The 18,295-nt window shown below is 41.6% G+C and overlaps 1 protein-coding gene and 1 long non-coding RNA gene across 2 annotated transcripts; one reads left to right on the top strand and one right to left on the bottom strand.

Moving 5' to 3' along the window:
* The first annotated feature begins 160 nt into the window (after positions 1-160).
* On the top strand, positions 161-16,577 carry LOC121331055 (cilia- and flagella-associated protein 57-like). Its single transcript, XM_041278195.1, has 23 exons — positions 161-410; positions 1,446-1,640; positions 3,406-3,719; positions 4,153-4,406; positions 4,715-4,880; positions 5,467-5,619; positions 5,799-5,938; positions 6,784-6,949; positions 7,476-7,589; positions 7,892-8,104; positions 8,378-8,551; positions 8,765-8,926; positions 9,475-9,630; positions 9,891-9,984; positions 10,345-10,535; positions 11,051-11,224; positions 11,528-11,686; positions 12,438-12,581; positions 12,867-12,983; positions 13,897-14,031; positions 14,461-14,604; positions 14,834-14,969; positions 16,094-16,577. Exons 2-23 carry the CDS (start codon positions 1,484-1,486, stop codon positions 16,273-16,275), a joined length of 3,645 nt encoding a protein of 1,214 aa, XP_041134129.1. The 5' UTR covers positions 161-410; positions 1,446-1,483; the 3' UTR covers positions 16,276-16,577.
* Positions 4,765-8,428, bottom strand: LOC121331057. Its single transcript, XR_005951938.1, has 3 exons — positions 8,341-8,428; positions 7,824-7,935; positions 4,765-4,826 (listed from the first exon to the last, which is right to left on the bottom strand). It is a non-coding gene; the product is annotated as an uncharacterized LOC121331057 (long non-coding RNA).
* Positions 16,578-18,295: the final 1,718 nt, after the last annotated feature.

Here is an 18,295-nt window from a genome sequence, read left to right as displayed (position 1 = left end):
ATTCAGTTTACCACGCGTAAAATATTCTAAACCGTGTAAATTGTGGAAATGTTTATGGACAATCTGAGTTGTTGCAGATATTCTGGGTGGATTATAATGTATGCATAAGAACAAGAACAACAACACTTAGCTGGTTTTAACTCGATATAAAAATAAAAATATGCACGTGAAACAAAAATGGACTACAAGTCCCAATAACCGCCCCGGGAACACGGCACGTCTTCCGTCGTGAGTTGCCATGGTACCACGAATAAACCTGCGTGTGGTCGAACGACGTGGTTCCCTGGTAACCTGTGTATACATTTGGATGACAACACACAAAAGTAAAGCGAGCGAAAAGTATTGAGTTTTGTTTAACGGGCAGGCAACACAGATTCAAATATTATAAACAGTAAGGAGCGTGCAAGTCGGTGAGTAAAAGAGACATAGCCATGAATAATATTTCTCTTAAGTACTGGAAACTTTATTTTTGGTATAGCCGCAACTTTGTGCAGGGGTGCTATGGGGTTTAGAGAAAGCATCTCGAGCTGTCAAAAGATGCTGTACCATATTCCTAGGATTTGTTGCCAAATTAAGATTTTTGGTAACACAGTTAACCACGTCAACCCTAAAATAAAATTGAATTAGGAGAAAGTGCATTCTGCTACTATCAGGCTCTGCTGAAATGTTACTCAACGCCAGAAAACACATTTGCTATGTTATTGTAGCCTATTTATATTTTGTATATTTTGCAATACTGTTGCCATTTACAATGTAATGTATTTAGCTTTATTTCTATTGATATGTGTGCATCTACTGTATTTGTGTTAACATTAAAATATATATTTTAAAAAGTACAAAATGTACTATCATCCCTCACAAAGAGTATAGACATTACCCTGGTCAATGCCAGGATGACATGCACAGCATGCTGACTCGGATTCCAAACACTCTGTCATGCCCAAGGTGATGAATGCCACTGCTTTCTAAACTTGCCCGTTGCATTTCATTAAGCTGAGGGAACACACAGCCACTCTGTGGCTCGGAACAGTCCGCTGCATGGCACACCAGGAAAGACTTGGAATTTGATAGAGCCAAGTTGTATCAAACTAGGCCTCCTGGCAGCAGGTTTCAAGCCTCTGTTCCTGAAGAAGTGGCTTTATGTTCCCCCAGCTTTACAAACAGCACGGCGCAGAGCATGCAGCGATGTCACTGCATTGATGTGGCACTGGCATTGGAGAATTCCATCAAGTGAGAATGTTTCGGCACAGTTTGACAAGCATTCTAGAGATAAGAGTTTGACATACTTCACTATATGCCTTTGTCTTGCGTTTCTATTGCTCTTATACTAAGACTGACGGAAGTACATTATGTTGAAGTCGTGCCTGTGCTGTGATCGCGTCGTCCTGGTTTGTTCAGTTTTTTGTAGATTGCTCATCCCATTATTCCTCTATCTTTGTTCACAGGCTGATCACTGGTTCCCACAGGACAGCTCTCATTAAGAATGTCTGCGATTGTCGCTCAGTCCCATCACATCTTTGGCATCCGAGCAGGAGTTACGAATAATGTTTTCTACTTTGATGAACAAACTATTATATTCCCGTGTGGGAACAACTGCTTACGGTACAACATTGACCAGAAATGGCAGAAGTTTATCCAAGGTAGAGTAATTCGTCAAACAACAATTAATAAATATATAAGAAAAAATTAACGTAGGTACAAAATAAGGTGAATAATTGATAAAAATCAATGGTATCAGGACGTTTCGGACTGCAAGTCCTTCTTCAGCTGGATGGAAAAAGCAGTGCGTGAACAAGCTGTTATAAACAAGTTGGCTTTCAAAAGAAAAGTTCCAGAGGATGATGATGATGTCTTCAGAATAGAATGATCATTCCAAGAGGTTCCAAAGTGCCTCATTTGAAAATGAATTTGCGTTCTTTTTGCTTCCTGGTTGCATTTGTCCCAGAGCAGTGATTTATCCCACAAATTGTGATGTCTTCAGGAGTGTGGTCATTTGTGTTAAAATGTCTGCCAGCAGATGTAGAGATGTTAATTCATGTACTTCGTAAATGTTCCGTGATGCAATCTGCAAAACGCTGTTTTGTTTCTTCGATGTACAGTTTGTTACATTTCACACAACCAATGCAGTATACTATTCCTTTACTGGTGCAAGTAAAAGTCTCATGAATAGTGAATCAAGATTTTGCCCCTTTGATTACTGTGTTGTTATGGATGTATTTAGCACAGCACAGCCTGTTGTATGGAAATGAGCCTTTAAGATCGTCACAACTAGGTCACATGCTACCATGGACTAAGTATTCTCTTAGATTTCTGTCTCTTTGTAAGACATCAATGGTGGGTTATTGAAAATATGAGCTGTAGAGAATACTAAAATGTCTTTGCATGATATGTTGTATTTCTTTGGTCACAGGATGGCATGTAAGAACTCGGGAATATGATTATTAGTATTCCGCGTGTTGCTTTTGCACAAAGTATCCATTCTGTTTATTGCAGAGTCACGTAACTGAGGTTCTCTTATGATTGTGTCTACAAAACCACAGTTTCTGAAAAATGCACACATTTCATTTGATCATCACTGCAAATGCGTCTCTGTCCTAATAATTGGGAGTACGGAATGGAGTCACGCCAAGTTTTAGGATGTGAAGAGTCGTAGCTCAAGCATGAATGAGAGTCTGTGTCTTTGTAGAAGGTGGTGGTGTTGATGGTAGAATTAGAAACAGTGATGGTGATGTATACCCCAGAGCTGGATGGACCTGGTCAATAAAATTAATGAAATCATTTAATTCTTCATTAGAATTAATTGAGATACCAAATATGTCATCATTGTGTCTAAGATATTACATAGGTGTTTTTCTTCTATACTCTTGAAAACCTTAATTTTCAATCCATCCTATAAAAAGATAGGCACAAGAGGGCCCCGTTTTAGTTCCCATGCTGACACCTCTTGCTTGTTTATAAACATTTCCATTGAAGAAAAAACAATTCAAAGAAAGGACAATAGAGTATAGAGTGCTGGTTCTGATGCCTTGTTATCACAAATTAATTAAATTAGCCAGACAAAATAACATTACTAATATAAGGCATTATATCGATTTACATAGGAGACCAACATTTTTATTGTATACTCCATTTTAGTGCACACACACACACAGAAAAAACAAAAAAAAACAAAGAGAGAGTCAGATTTTCTCTGCTCCCTCAGATCAGTGATGGAATCTGCTCAGGGGGAGTGGGACTGACAGGCTGTTAAGTGGATTCTTTCACTGAGCTTCTCTGAGCTGCTCACTTACTTAACACACCCAGTCACACACCAGTAAAATGTGTCTACTGCAAGCTCGTTTATGTAGGGATCTCTTGGAAGATATAATGCAATTTAAATATTTTTTTTTTTGTTTTGTTTTGCAGGGTCAGAGAAAAGTCACGGGATGCAGGCCCTGGCCATCAGCCCTAACCGGCGTTACCTGGCGGTGTCGGAGAGAGGGGAGAAGGGGAGCATCACTGTGTACGACCTGCAGCAGGAGCAGAGCAAGAAGAGGAAGGTGCTGACTGGGGGAGAGGTCCCGGTGCAGGAGTTCCTCTGCATGGCCTTCTCCCCCGATTCCAAGTACCTGATTGCCCAGTCCGGAGCGCCAGACTGGACCCTCTTCTACTGGGTGTGGGAGAAGCAGAAGGTGATGGCCACCATGAAGACCAGCAGCATGAGCAACCCCATCAGCCAGGTGGGAAAACAAACACTTTTTTTTCACACTAATATTTTTATTCATTTCAAGTGTCACACAATAATCAGCATGTCAGTTCATGGAATTTACATGGAAAAACGTACAGCATACAATATGACATTTGGTGAAAGCCAAATATATCAAATTGTCACATAGATATGTTTTATTTTAAATATATGTTCTTATCAATGCTATTAGTAGAGACAAATGCCCTTAATTGACAGTTTACAAGATGAATAATGTTTCCCATATTTTTTTAAACATTCTCAGATGTGTTGCTAATGCTGAAATCCACTTTAGCTTTTATTTATATATATATATATATATATATATATATATATATATATATAGCCTCTTCTACTAGATTTCTGTACCAGTAAACATTATTATGAGGGCTGCACAATATATGTTTTCTTTGTTTATTCACATGCAGGTTAGCTTTAACCCTCAGGACAACACTCAGATTTGCATCACTGGCAACGGGGTGTTTAAACTGTTCCGCTACGCTGAGGGAAGCCTTAAACAGTCCAGCTTTCAGAAGCTGGAAGGCCAGAACATCTTGTGCCACGCCTGGGTGTCAGAGGAGCGGGTTATTGCTGGCACAGAGACCGCTAAACTCTTAGTGTTTGAGTCGGGAGACCTGCGCTGGGAGATGAGTGTAGAGCCTGCCAGCCAGGAAGCAGACCGGTAAAGAAGCATGCATGTGTTAGTAACTAACGCTAGTGATTGTTTGGTGCGTAGCCGGTGTCAGACAGGGTAGGCCTGTATATCCCACATGGCAATGTGACCACTCAGTGATGTCAATGATGTTAAATAACAAAATGTTGTTTATAAATGAACAAAAGTCAGACAGCTACTTAGGAATGTTTTCTAAAGTTTTCCTTTTAAGCATAGAACAGCACTTGAAATTTGAGACAAGGCATTGAGGATTTTGCTTCCCTAACTTCCTAGAACACCCCCCATGTGTTTAACCGGATTGCTTTCATGTTGTTTAGGTTGCGCTCCAGCACAGAGCAGCATGCCCTGAGCATTTCTCATGCCCGGGTCTCCGCTATCGTCGCCTATTCCAAAGGGTTTGCGTGCTCCGCTGGGCCAGGTGCAGTGTGTCTGTTCGAGAAGACAGAGGAAAAGGATGTCTATAGGAAAACCAGGGAGATCAGGGTAAGAAAGGGGTTTGGGGGAGGTGTGTTACAGAGATTTCTTTTTTATGCATTTATGCAGTTTATCGGATTTTCTTTGTGTGAAGGAGTGGACGTGGTTCACTACATGCATGCAGTTGTTGGTTTTTCACACCTGCAATGGGAAGTATGAATTGATCTATATACATATATTGAATTGTTAACAATACCAGATGTGTTATAACAAGTAACATATCATTTTAATTGTAAAATGAACAAATCTCAGAATTGTGAACAGGACAAACATATGTTTTTGTTTTGGAATGATTGGCGATGGTATATGCCAAATGTGAACGATTAAGAGGTTGTATATTTGTGAATATTATCTGCAGATGACCCATACAGATAGGTTACTGCATTGATTTTACATTGGAAAGACCTGTATCTGTTCTGTGTCACAAGAAATGTAAAATATTTTACACATTTCAGTACATGTGTAGTACATATGGTATGGTGCACATTTGTTCCCAGATGGGAATATAATTGTTTGGCAAACAATCTGCATAACCTGTATCAGCTTGTGTGGCTGTGCTGTTTCTGTAGTGAGTGTGGCTGTGCGTCTCTCGCAGATTCCCCAGGACTTGCACAGTCACGAGCCGAGCCACGCAGAGCAGCAGCAGTTTGCAGCTCTTTGTATCAGCCCCTCCGAGGAGACCCTGGTTGGCAGTACAGACCGTGGGCAGCTCTACAGCATCACCCTCTCCTCCGTGGAGATGAGCAGGGTAGGTGTGGACATTGTGTACGCTGTGCCAGGGGGGACAACCCTGCTCCTGGAGAGACACAATCCTGCAATTTCGGACTGTGACAAGGATGGGGTGTTTTACACACAGTGTATCTCTGAATGAAGAGTGAAGGCTCGGCAGTGTTAATGTTTGTGTTGTGTTGCTGTTCACTGTTCAAGGGGGAGCAGGCAAAGTTTGAGTTCCTGTCCTACTCCTTTCACTACGGCATTATCACTGGCCTGGACATCTGTATCCGCAAACCGCTGATCGCCACCTGCTCTCTGGACCGATCCGTACGCATCTGGAACTATGAGACCAGGTGAGGAAGAGTGTGCAGTAATCTGCTGACTCAATTTACAAGCAAGCATGTCAGTGACATCTACCATCACGACTGTTAAGTGTGGTATGCAGACAGGCAGATGTATAGACACAGAGACACCTCTCTCTCTCTCTCTATATATATATATATATATATATATATATATAATATATATATAATATAGCTATTTGCGAAATAAACCCTAACACCCACATATATATTATATATATATATATATATATATATATATATATGCCACAATCCCAAATAAAGCGTGACAAACATATCTACGTTGAAAATCTAAAAGTTTATCGGGATGAATTTGATTATTACAGAACCTCAAGATTTGTATGAAAATGTCAGACCATTTTGTGCTTTATTTAGGCATCTTAAACAACTTCTAAAAAGTCTCATGCATTTTACCCTTTGTGGCTCTGTGTTCCTGTTCTCTTAGTATTTTTAATTAATTGCATTTGTGGTCTATTAAAGACATCAGTTAAATTAGACAATCACTAATTTGTCTATTTTGACAATTTTCCAAGATTTACAGTTCCAGTAGTTTTTGATTTCATATGCACAACCAATCAAAACTACAGAAGCAATGGGGTGTTCTAATACATGTGCACACTGCTGAACTACAGAAGCAATGGGGTGCTCTAATACATGTGCACACTGCTGAACTACAGAAGCAATGGGGTGTTGTAATACATGAGCACACTGCTGAACTACAGAAGCAATGGGGTGCTCTAATACATGTGCACACTGCTGAACTACAGAAGCAATGGGGTGCTCTAATACATGTGCACACGGCTGGACATGTCTATATGTTGTTTTGTTTTGCCCAGCTCTCTGGAGCTGTATAAGGAGTTCCAGGAGGAGGCTTACAGCATCACCCTCCACCCGTCCGGTCTCTTCATACTCGTGGGGTTCACCGACAAGCTGCGACTCATGAACCTGCTGATTGACGACATCAGGACATTCAGAGAGTTCACAGTGAGGGGCTGCAGGGAGGTGAGTGTGTGTGAGTGTCGCTGTGTGTGTGTGTGTGTGTGTGTGTGTGTGTGAGGAGACGTGTGGACATCGAACTGATGTAAAGTAAAAGTGGGAGTATTTGTAACATTTAGGCATAGTTGAAGAATGCTTGGAAGAGTGAGCAGATTTGTCAGAGCTGAGAAAAAGGTTTGTAACGTTACATTGAGCACCTCTTCTGCCAGTAGGACTGGGTGCTCTTCTATTGCTTTTTCAGGACAATGGAGTGACGCAGAGGAAGCAATGAAATACTCTCTTCATAAAAGGCATTCTAAGTTTATTCAAGCAGAGGGATATGATAACTTAATTATTATTATTTTGTTGTTGTTGCTATAAACTGCTTTCCATGTATTGAATTGAGTTGGGTAGGGACAACCAAGCTGTGTATTATTCATAACAATTTCTCCTTTAAAAACATACTAATGTTCAGTGTCTTCTTGGAGTAATTCATGTTTGAAAAACGATCATGGAGCCTCAACATTTAAGCTGTTTGTTTTTTCGTCCTCAGTGTGCTTTCAGTAATGGGGGGCATCTGTTTGCGGCAGTGAACGGAAATATCATCCATATCTACTCTTCAACAACGTTTGAAAACATCCTCAACCTGAAGGGCCACAACGGGAAGGTAAGAGCCCATAGTGTCTGACATAACTGTCTAGTTACCTTAAACTTAAGTAAAAGTTACTATTTCAACAGCCGTTCAGAGAGCAAGGGGCAGTGTGAAATAGTACTGTAATTATATGAACAAATCAGGAGGTCCTTGTCTACAGTCTCTAGTAACCAACTGATTTACTTGTGTAACATTAGAGATATGACTAGACTTTCAAAAAGCATCTCTATAAAGATGTATGAATATTACCTATTTGGTAGAAACAGGAGATTCCAAAGGGTTTGTTTGCTTGCCTGAAAGGTGAACTCGGTCCGCAGGTGCGTTCCATTGTGTGGAGTCCTGATGACAGCAGGCTGGTGTCCTGTGGGATGGATGGGGCAGTCTATGAATGGAACACCATCACCAGCAAAAGGGAGTCGGAGAGCGTGCTGAAATCCTGCAGCTACACCGGCATCACCATCTCACCAGATGCCAAGACCTTCTTTGCTGTTGGCTCTGACTGTACCCTGAAAGAAATTACTGACTCCCAGGTATACTGCTCATCTTGAGCCATGTTATCTTTCCGAGTTATCATTTGACTGTTTACTCTGTGATGTTCTGTAGTTGTTTGCCATGACTTAACTCTGGGCCATGCATTTCCCTAATGCACATAGTTTCATAGCATGTGAAACGGCGGTTCACAATATTGCGACTTTTAAGTTTTACTGATAAACAAGGTTAATAGAAAATTAACACAATTAATACAAAAAGGTATTTGATGACTTACACAAATGAAACCTCTTCTTCCTTCCTTGCTGTTTCAGATCCTGCGTGAAGTTCACTCTGATGATGTTGCGTACACCACTGTAGTGATGTCTCACTCGGGGAGGATGATTTTCACTGGCACAGCCACAGGAACCATCCGAGCTATGAAATACCCGCTGCCAATACAGAAAGAGTGGAATGAGTATCAGGGCCATGCTGCACCTGTTACGAAGGTGCGTTTCCAACCAGGCCGTTGTGTATAATGTAAAAAAACATGTCATTAGTGGAGAGTTTCATCCCCCGTGGGGATGCATATCCCCTGGCTTTGCCATGAATCTACTGGAGGCGCCCCCTACATCAGTAAGAAAACCTGCAATAAAGACAACAGCTGTTCAATGCAGTCAGACAGTGGGTGAAACAGCTTACTGTTAATATTCCCTCTTCAGATGGCCATCACACACGATGACCAGTTCCTGCTCACTGTATGCGAGCATGGATGCCTGTATATCTGGAGGATAATCGATAAGGAAGGGCGGGGCTTGAAACGAGAGAAGGAGGTCATCTATGCGGAGGAGATTCTCATCACCAAGTCAGACCTCGAGGAAAAGGTACCAGGGTTGATTATACTGTCTGTCTGTCTGTCTGACTGCCGGGCTGTCCTCCGGTCTTCTGGTCTACTTTTCTATCTGTGACTCTCTAAATATCTGTGTGTTAACGTAGAGGTAGGGTAGAATGGCTTCTTTGACAAATAGTAGAGTTGAATTGTTGACTACTTTGAAATATATAGTAATACATTATGTCTGGTGCTCAATTTGTGTACATACTGTTTTGCAAACAGTTTTTAAGTTTTAAAACTATTAATGTTCTAAAAATGTCATTATTATATAACGGATTGCATTGCGCTTCGGTGCACCTGGACCTGCGCACCTGACAGTTACTTTGTTTCATTCTGACAGCTGAATACAATTGAAGTATCAACTTTCCTAGTTCACTGTTAGTGTACACTTTAATTACTGCATGTCTGCTGCTGCTTTGAAGCAGAAGTGTGTGATTAATGGACTCCCAGTTTCTGAGGTCGACTCTCACTTTTCTTCTTGACTAGTCGACTGCTCGGTGCTGCCTCTGTTAAAGTTTCCTTTGTCTGCACCCTCTGCAGAACCAGGTCATGACAGAACTGAAGACCAGGGTTGAAGAGCTGAAAATGGAGAATGAGTACCAGCTCAGACTAAAGGACATGAACTACAACGAGAAAATCAAAGAGCTGACGGAGAAATTCATCCAAGAAATGGAGTCGCTGAAAACCAAGAACCAGGTAAGCAGTCAGACAGGCTGTGTTTTAAAAAAAATGTGAACCAGGGACTGTAAAAAAGATCCTTAAACATACTCAATCATCAAGCACACAGACGTGGGAAATGTATCATTTCAAATAGTTAACCTCACGTTTACGTTTTATTTTTTAAAGGCGTAGCATATGCTAGACATTCTGGTGGCTTTTACCAAGTGCTAACCTTTAAACTGAGCTCATAAGTCAGTTACTGTACTGTAAAGTGTCCTGTTTTCTTCTTTGTAAAGGTTCTCAAAACGGAGAAGGACAAGCAGGAGCTGAATCATGAAAAGGAGATAGCCGATGTAGTGGAGAGACACTCCAAGGAGCAGCAGGACCTGGGTACGGCCGCTGGGCATCTAGAGCAGTTCAGACCAGTGGTGCAGTGGAGCGGGAATGATTCATCTAGATTAAGCAGTCATGATAGGCAAAGCATCAGATCAGAAAGGACGATTGCTATGTGAATCCCTTATAATAGTTTGTCATATTTAAAGCAGAGCAAAGTGATAAAGCATAGTGAAAGCATGTTAAGGCATATGCAAGCACTGTAGAGTTTAGAGGGGTACGGTAAAGCATAGACACTGCAAAATGACTGTGCCAAATTACTGTGCTAAACTTAAGCAAAGGAAGAGGTTTTTTTTTTTATTCCTTCCTTTTTGGCCTGTAGATGCTAATCTTTGTCCTGACATTGCTGTCTTGCAGAATCTGCCAACAACCAGAAGCTGATGCTGGAGTATGAGAAGTACCAGGAGCTGCAGATGAAGTCCCAGCGAATGCAGGAGGAGTATGAGAAGCAGCTCCACGAGATGGAGGAGAGCAGGACCCTGGCGCTGGAGGAGCTGACCGAGTATTACGAGGCAAAGCTGCAGGATAAACTGGTCCTGCTAGACCAGGTAGGGGTCTTACACAACAGCGAGTTTCAACCAGATTCAACTAGTGTGTGTGGTCGTGCTAGGACCCACCAGTAAAGCAGGTCTCAATGAACACTCAACACTGGGTTACTGTGCAGGGAGTGCACAGTTCAATTTAGAGACACCCATAGAATAAGGCTGTGGCTGCGGGCTTGCATTACAACTACAGATCTTCCCGTGTTTTGGACAACAGGACTTTTTAAATGATGCTGTGCTCACAAGAAGACAGTATACTTTAAGATATAGGGTCAGCTGTGCATAGTAACTTACAGGCATGGAAATAAGACCCCTATTGCATAGCAATTTCACCCATTCCAGGTTGTAATAGGACTTTGATTAGCCTCGGTTTTTGCCTAGGTAACATGCTCAGGTGTGTCTCATTAAACTCACTGTAAAACCAGGAATGGATAAAACTGTTATTCCACACCTGTGTAGAAGTCAGCGCCTGGTCTAAAAAGGAAGGTGTGATGATGAAACCCCTGTTTTCTGTCCCGCAGTGTCAGGATGAGTCCCGGCAGCAGGTTCGAGAGTTTGATGAGTCCAAGAAGCAGATGGAGGAGGACGGGGACCGCGAGATCCAGGACATCAGGATTAAATATGAGCGGCAGCTGAGAGACGAGAAAGAGACCAGTCTCCGACTGAAGGGGGAGACGGGCCTCATGAGGAAAAAGGTAACACGTGTATAGCACTCAGTAGTAAGAGAACACTCTAGCGTTTCTCAAGCAAACAACCCCAGAGAGTCCGACAATCAAAACAGACTGCTGCGTCAAACCCTGACCAGCAAGTCTTTGTATTTCTCCTTTAGACGAGTGAAAGAAAATTCAAGAGGAAAGGGTTTGTCTGGAATATATATATATAAAATAGAAAAACACGGAAAACTATTTAAGAAGACTGAAAACATCATAGTGTTTTCATGTAATGTGGCTTACGTGTGTATGTTTTTTCCTTTGTTTTTGTTCTTCTGGCCTCCTCAGTTCAGCAGCTTGCAGAGGGAGATTGATGAACGGATGTCAGAAATCGAGAGGATGAAGGCAGAGCATAATAAACTGCAGTCAGTCATCAAGTCCCTGGAGAAAGACATCATGGGGCTGAAGAAAGAGATCCAGGAGAGAGACGAGACGATCCAGGACAAGGTGGGGGCCATGGCAAGAGCCTGAACAGTGCTAATGATTGCTTTATAGCAACTCGCTCACACAGAATCACCATTCCAAGAAGAGAATTCACTTGCCCTGTTCACACTACCTAAACATTGCACAAGCACCGTGTTTAAAAATGAATTGTGAATGAAGTGAACAGCAGCAATGTGTGTGTGTGTTTCAGTGTGTGTTGATCATGCATCTTTTAAAAGTAGATCATGGTAAAAGCTTGGCAAGAAATTAAACACAGTAAAGTCATAGCAAAAGCCTGGCAAAGAACACTGGTGCAACAATTTGAAATTCCCCATGGCAACGCCACTTATTGAAGTGGAACTTTATTTAAATGTAGGATATTAGTTTACCCTCAGTTGGTAATGTGATTATAGCTTAAATATCACACAGCTGGTGTCTATGAAAAGATCAGCCCTGGGGAAATCTGTGGGAATAGGATGCTTCATCCCAAAGGTGTTTCCTTAGTTAAACATCGGCAGGAAATGAACAGGATGTTTTTCTTTACACTTTAGGAAAGTTTTTCATGCTTGAAACAAAAAAAAAATCTTTGTTGATAATACTGGAAAGGAAAATACTCTCCCAGTACTAAATGCTAGTGTGATGTAGCTGAATGTAATGAATGTGTTATTGATCTCCTTCATTAATATGTATCCCAGCCATATTCTTCCCTTGTAGGTTTGTGAATGGTTATTATACAGTGGTGTGGAATGAATGCCTCCATTGTTTCTGATTGCAGGAGAAACGCATATATGACCTGAAGAAGAAAAACCAAGAGCTGGAGAAGTTCAAGTTTGTGCTGGATTATAAAATCAAAGAACTGAAGAAGCAGATTGAACCCAGGGAGAATGACATTAAAGAAATGAAAGAACAGATCCAGGAGGTAAAGAGGTGTCGCTGTGTAGTGCTGCAGTTAGCACGTGACATCAGACTCTTTCTGCATTGTGCATACTCTGTAATATGCAGCCTGAAGCAAGTAGCAACCTTGTGTTGCATGGGGAGAGGGATAAATAATAGCATAATCTTATTGTAAATAAATCAGTCAAATAAATAGATAAATAATACTGAAAACTACTACTACTACTAATATTTATAATAATAATGATCCTCGTCCTTACTACTACTACTAATAATAATCATAATACTATAAGATGTTCTGTTTTGACAGATGGAGGTGGAGTTAGAGCGTTTCCTCAAACTAAACACACAGCTGGAGCTGAATGTTACCGAACTGAAGCAGAAGCTGAAAGCCACAGACAAGGAGATGCACAAGAACATGACCAGGGTAAGCACAGACACAGAGAGGCACAAGAACATGACCAGGGTAAGCACAGACACAGAGAGGCACAAGAACATGACCAGGGTAAGCACAGACACAGAGAGGCACAAGAACATGACCAGGGTAAGCACAGACACAGAGAGGCACAAGAACATGACCAGGGTAAGCACAGACACAGAGAGGCACAAGAACATGTCCAGGGTAAGCACAGACACAGAGAGGCACAAGAACATGACCAGGGTAAGCACAGACACAGAGAGGCACAAGAACATGTCCAGGGTAAGCACAGACACAGAGAGGCACAAGAACATGTCCAGGGTAAGCACAGACACAGAGAGGCACAAGAACATGACCAGGGTAAGCACAGACACAGAGAGGCACAAGAACATGACCAGGGTAAGCACAGACACAGAGAGGCACAAGAACATGACCAGGGTAAGCACAGACACAGAGAGGCACAAGAACATGTCCAGGGTAAGCATAGAAACGGAGATGCACAAGAACATGTCCAGCGTAAGCATAGAAACAGAGATGCACAAGAACATGTCCAGGGTGAGGGCTTCACCAATGCATTCAGGACCCTTTTACCTGGCTCTTCTTTTCATTACGAGATGCAGGACTACAGGTATTAGGAAGCATTGCAAATAGAGTTATACAAAATGAACAGTCTTAAACTGTCCCTAAACTGAACCTGGATCCACATCTTAAGCATTACTTTTACTGCAGAGGTATTGTGCGTTCCTTTCCTCCTTGCATCTTAGAGACAGGGACACTGTTCAAAACAAGAACATCTAAGGGCGTCAAAAGGGGGTCAACCTATTTTCACTGCATTACAGTATCGGGGACGAGGCCACTTTGAAGACTTGTTCAAAGGATCCTTCTTTCAGTACAGGGTTTCTCTGTTGATCTGTCTCAACAGGTGCGAAACGGGGAGGCGCTAGTGAAGAGGTTCAAGACAGATCTGCACACCTGTGTGGGGTTCATTCAGGAGCCCAAGAAACTGAAGGACTGCATCCGAGAGCTCTATGAAAGATACGTCCAGCAGTCAGACGTGGTGAGAGCACCTCGTTTACTCTTAAATACCTCTGCAGAAAACAAGGGAAATACAGTAGGGTGCTGGAGGATGTGCAATTCTGTATTTCTGAAGTGCCATACATATACTGAAATAATCATATAAAGCATTACCTGTAATTGAAGGGCCCACAATAAATGCATCACACTTTCCTATTCACATCACGCTAAACTTGAATATAAAATGCAATTTGCTAGCGACATTCATACGGCATCTCGTATTACACAGCTCCTGAAATTGTGGGATTGATAGAAGGGTTGGTGCACCACATGGTAGATAATGGAGAAGCTGTTGAGAGTTAGAATTCTTGAAAAAGTTAAAAGAGATACAAATGACGAGTAGGCTCCCCATGCTAGACTCTAACCTGTCCGGGTTTTGTGTGGAGCTGACGCTGCTGTCTTGGTGTTTCAGGTGGAGATTGTGGGAGTCGATGCGGATATCCAGAAAGAGTATGCACGCCAGAGAGAGCACCTGGAGAGAACCGTCGCCTCGCTGCAGAAAAAACTGACCAAGGACTCAGAGATTCACAGGGCTGACAACATCAGAATCATGCAGGTGAGAACAGAGTTCCAGATATGTCTTTGCAATGCCCAAGTTACACTACCCTGAACATCTAGTATGCTACCTGCCAGGCATGGGGACCTCATGTTTGCAGATGATATGGATGTCACGGTTTGTGGTTGTTTATGGATTTAAGAATGCAAATCTTTCATACAAATCAAACAAAACTATTATGTGTGGTAATCCCCTATGAACGATGGATTTGTTATTTTCTGTTAACCAGGAAAACGTCACACTAATTAGAGAAATCAATGAGCTGAGGCGGGAGCTGAAGGTGACTCGAACACACCTTCACGATCTCGAGGTAGAAACCCGACTCAACAGAAAGAAAGGGAAGCAGAGCTCCACAGAACCCAGAGGTACGCATTGCGCTGTAATCACGCCTCACAATTATGAGCAGCTCTCCTGTATAATGAGCAGCACTTAACACAAGTGTGCAGTGGAATGATGTATCCCAAGAAGCTGCACTATGTATACTTTACAATGCAGCTGGTATATAGTGCGATGACATGTTTCACACTGAAGCTACAGCACTGGTACGTATTGTAGCAGTATGTAAAATTCCTCATTAACAACCCAACAGCAAAATAAAATCAAAATGTTACCCATGCACAGAACTGCTTCAAACATAAAAGGTAATGCAATTTCACAAAAGATATATACATATATATAAAAAAAACAACAGCACACTTTCCAGAATTAAACAGTATCCAAAGCCAGTATTCAGAATTGCAGAATATAGTGCTCGATAAGGCCCTAATGTTACAGTTCACTTGCAAAAGAAAATGCACAAAAGCAGCTAAAGATCACAGATTAAAAAAATACATCACAGTATCTAAAACTGTTTAATGATGAACTGTTTTACATTACCATAGCTTGTCTCGTTCGCTTTGTTTTTGCTGCATTTTCATCATGTGAAACTGGAGGAAGAGCTGTGTAACTGCACAATAAAAACAGACTGATTTGGCATGCAAGGCAAAAAAACGCGGGCTGTATTGGATAACCAAATAAATTGTAACATTGTATCAGAAAACTGGGGACGGAGTCAGAAAGTGTATGTGAAGGGTAAGTGCATTAATTTGTTATATATATATATATATATATATATATATATATATATATATATATATATATATATATATATATATATATATATATATATATAATATGATTTGTTTCTTAATACAGATGGTAAATTGCGACTGACATGTATCTGACTGTACATAGACTCACAGCTACGGGTGCTTATATATATATATATATATATATATATATATATATATATATATATATATATATATATATATATACACACACATATATACATATACATACAGCACAGACACTAATTATGGAAGCAACAAATGATTTAAAGCAAGGCTCGGGGTGGGGATTGTTCTGCCCATTTTTCCTCACTCAGGCTGCTTGCTCAGTCAGTATCCTGGTATCTGTGAATCGATAATCGTTTCCTTTCTGTGTGCAGTGCGCTCTACCGGTGATCGCAGCCGCACAGAGACCAGGCTGAACTTCGAGGAGGAGGCGGAGAGGATCATTGAGCTGCAGCGGCTGCAGATCCAGCGTCTCCGAGATCAGACCCACGCCCAGGAGCAGAGCTACACCATGCGGCCCCTGTCTGGAGGCAAACTCCCTGCACTCACAGCCTGAGCAGCTGAGATCAACAACACAACATGCAGATAAACACACACCCTGTACTCACAAAATATAGATAAACACACACCATGTACTGACAACATACAGATAAACACACACCCTGTACTCACAACATATAGATAAACACACACCCTGTACTGACAACATACAGGATAAACACACACCCTGTACTCACAACACTGCTAAACAACCTGCACTCACAGCCTGAGCAGCTGAGATCAACAACACAACATACAGGATAAACACACACCCTGTACTCACAAAATATAGATAAACACACACCCTGTACTCACAACATACAGATAAACACACACCCTGTACTCACAACATACAGGATAAACACACACCCTGTACTCACAAAATATAGATAAACACACACCCTGTACTGACAACATACAGGATAAACACACACCCTGTACTCACAACATACAGATAAACACACACCCTGTACTCACAACATACAGGATAAACACACACCCTGTACTCACAACATACAGGATAAACACACACCCTGTACTCACAACATACAGGATAAACACACACCCTGTACTCACAACATACAGGATAAACACACACCCTGTACTCACAACATACAGGATAAACACACACCCTGTACTCACAACATACAGGATAAACACACACCCTGTACTCACAACATACAGGATAAACACACACCCTGTACTCACAACATACAGGATAAACACACACCCTGTACTCACAACATACAGGATAAACACACACCCTGTACTCACAACATACAGGATACAGGAAACACACACCCTGTACTCACAACATATAGGATAAACACACACCCTGTACTCACAAAATATAGATAAACACACACCCTGTACTGACAACATACAGGATAAACACACACCCTGTACTCACAACATACAGGATAAACACACATCCTGTACTCACAACACTGCTAAACAACCTGCACTCACAGCCTGAGCAGCTGAGATCAACAACACAACATACAGACAAACACACACCCTGTACTCACAACATATAGATAAACACACACCCTGTACTGACAACATACAGGATAAACACACACCCTGTACTCACAACATATAGATAAACACACACCCTGTACTCACAACACTGCTAAACAACCTGCACTCACAGCCTGAGCAGCTGAGATCAACAACACAACATACAGGATAAACACACACCCTGTACTCACAAAATATAGATAAACACACACCCTGTACTCACAACATACAGATAAACACACACCCTGTACTCACAACATACAGGATAAACACACACCCTGTACTCACAACATACAGGATAAACACACACCCTGTACTCACAACATACAGGATAAACACACACCCTGTACTCACAACATACAGGATAAACACACACCCTGTACTCACAACATACAGGATAAACGCACACCCTGTACTCACAACATACTGGATAAACACACACCCTGTACTCACAACATACAGGATAAACACACACCCTGTACTCACAACATATAGATAAACACACACCCTGTACTCACAACATACAGGATAAACACACACCCTGTACTCACAACATACAGGATAAACACACACCCTGTACTCACAAAATATAGATAAACACACACCCTGTACTGACAACATACAGGATAAACACACACCCTGTACTCACAACATACAGGATAAACACACACCCTGTACTCACAACATACAGGATAAACACACACCCTGTACTCACAACATACAGGATAAACACACACCCTGTACTCACAACATATAGATAAACACACACCCTGTACTCACAACATACAGGATAAACACACACCCTGTACTCACAACATACAGGATAAACACACACCCTGTACTCACAACATACAGGATAAACACACACCCTGTACTCACAACATACAGGATAAACACACACCCTGTACTCACAACATACAGGATAAACACACACCCTGTACTCACAACATACAGGATAAACACACACCCTGTACTCACAACATATAGATAAACACACACCCTGTACTCACAACATA

This window comes from Polyodon spathula, chromosome 18 (assembly GCF_017654505.1).
Source record: "Polyodon spathula isolate WHYD16114869_AA chromosome 18, ASM1765450v1, whole genome shotgun sequence".
In the NCBI taxonomy this organism is placed as follows: domain Eukaryota; kingdom Metazoa; phylum Chordata; class Actinopteri; order Acipenseriformes; family Polyodontidae; genus Polyodon; species Polyodon spathula.
Note: the sequence above shows the minus strand (reverse complement) of the source record. Positions and strands in the feature narration are given on the sequence as shown.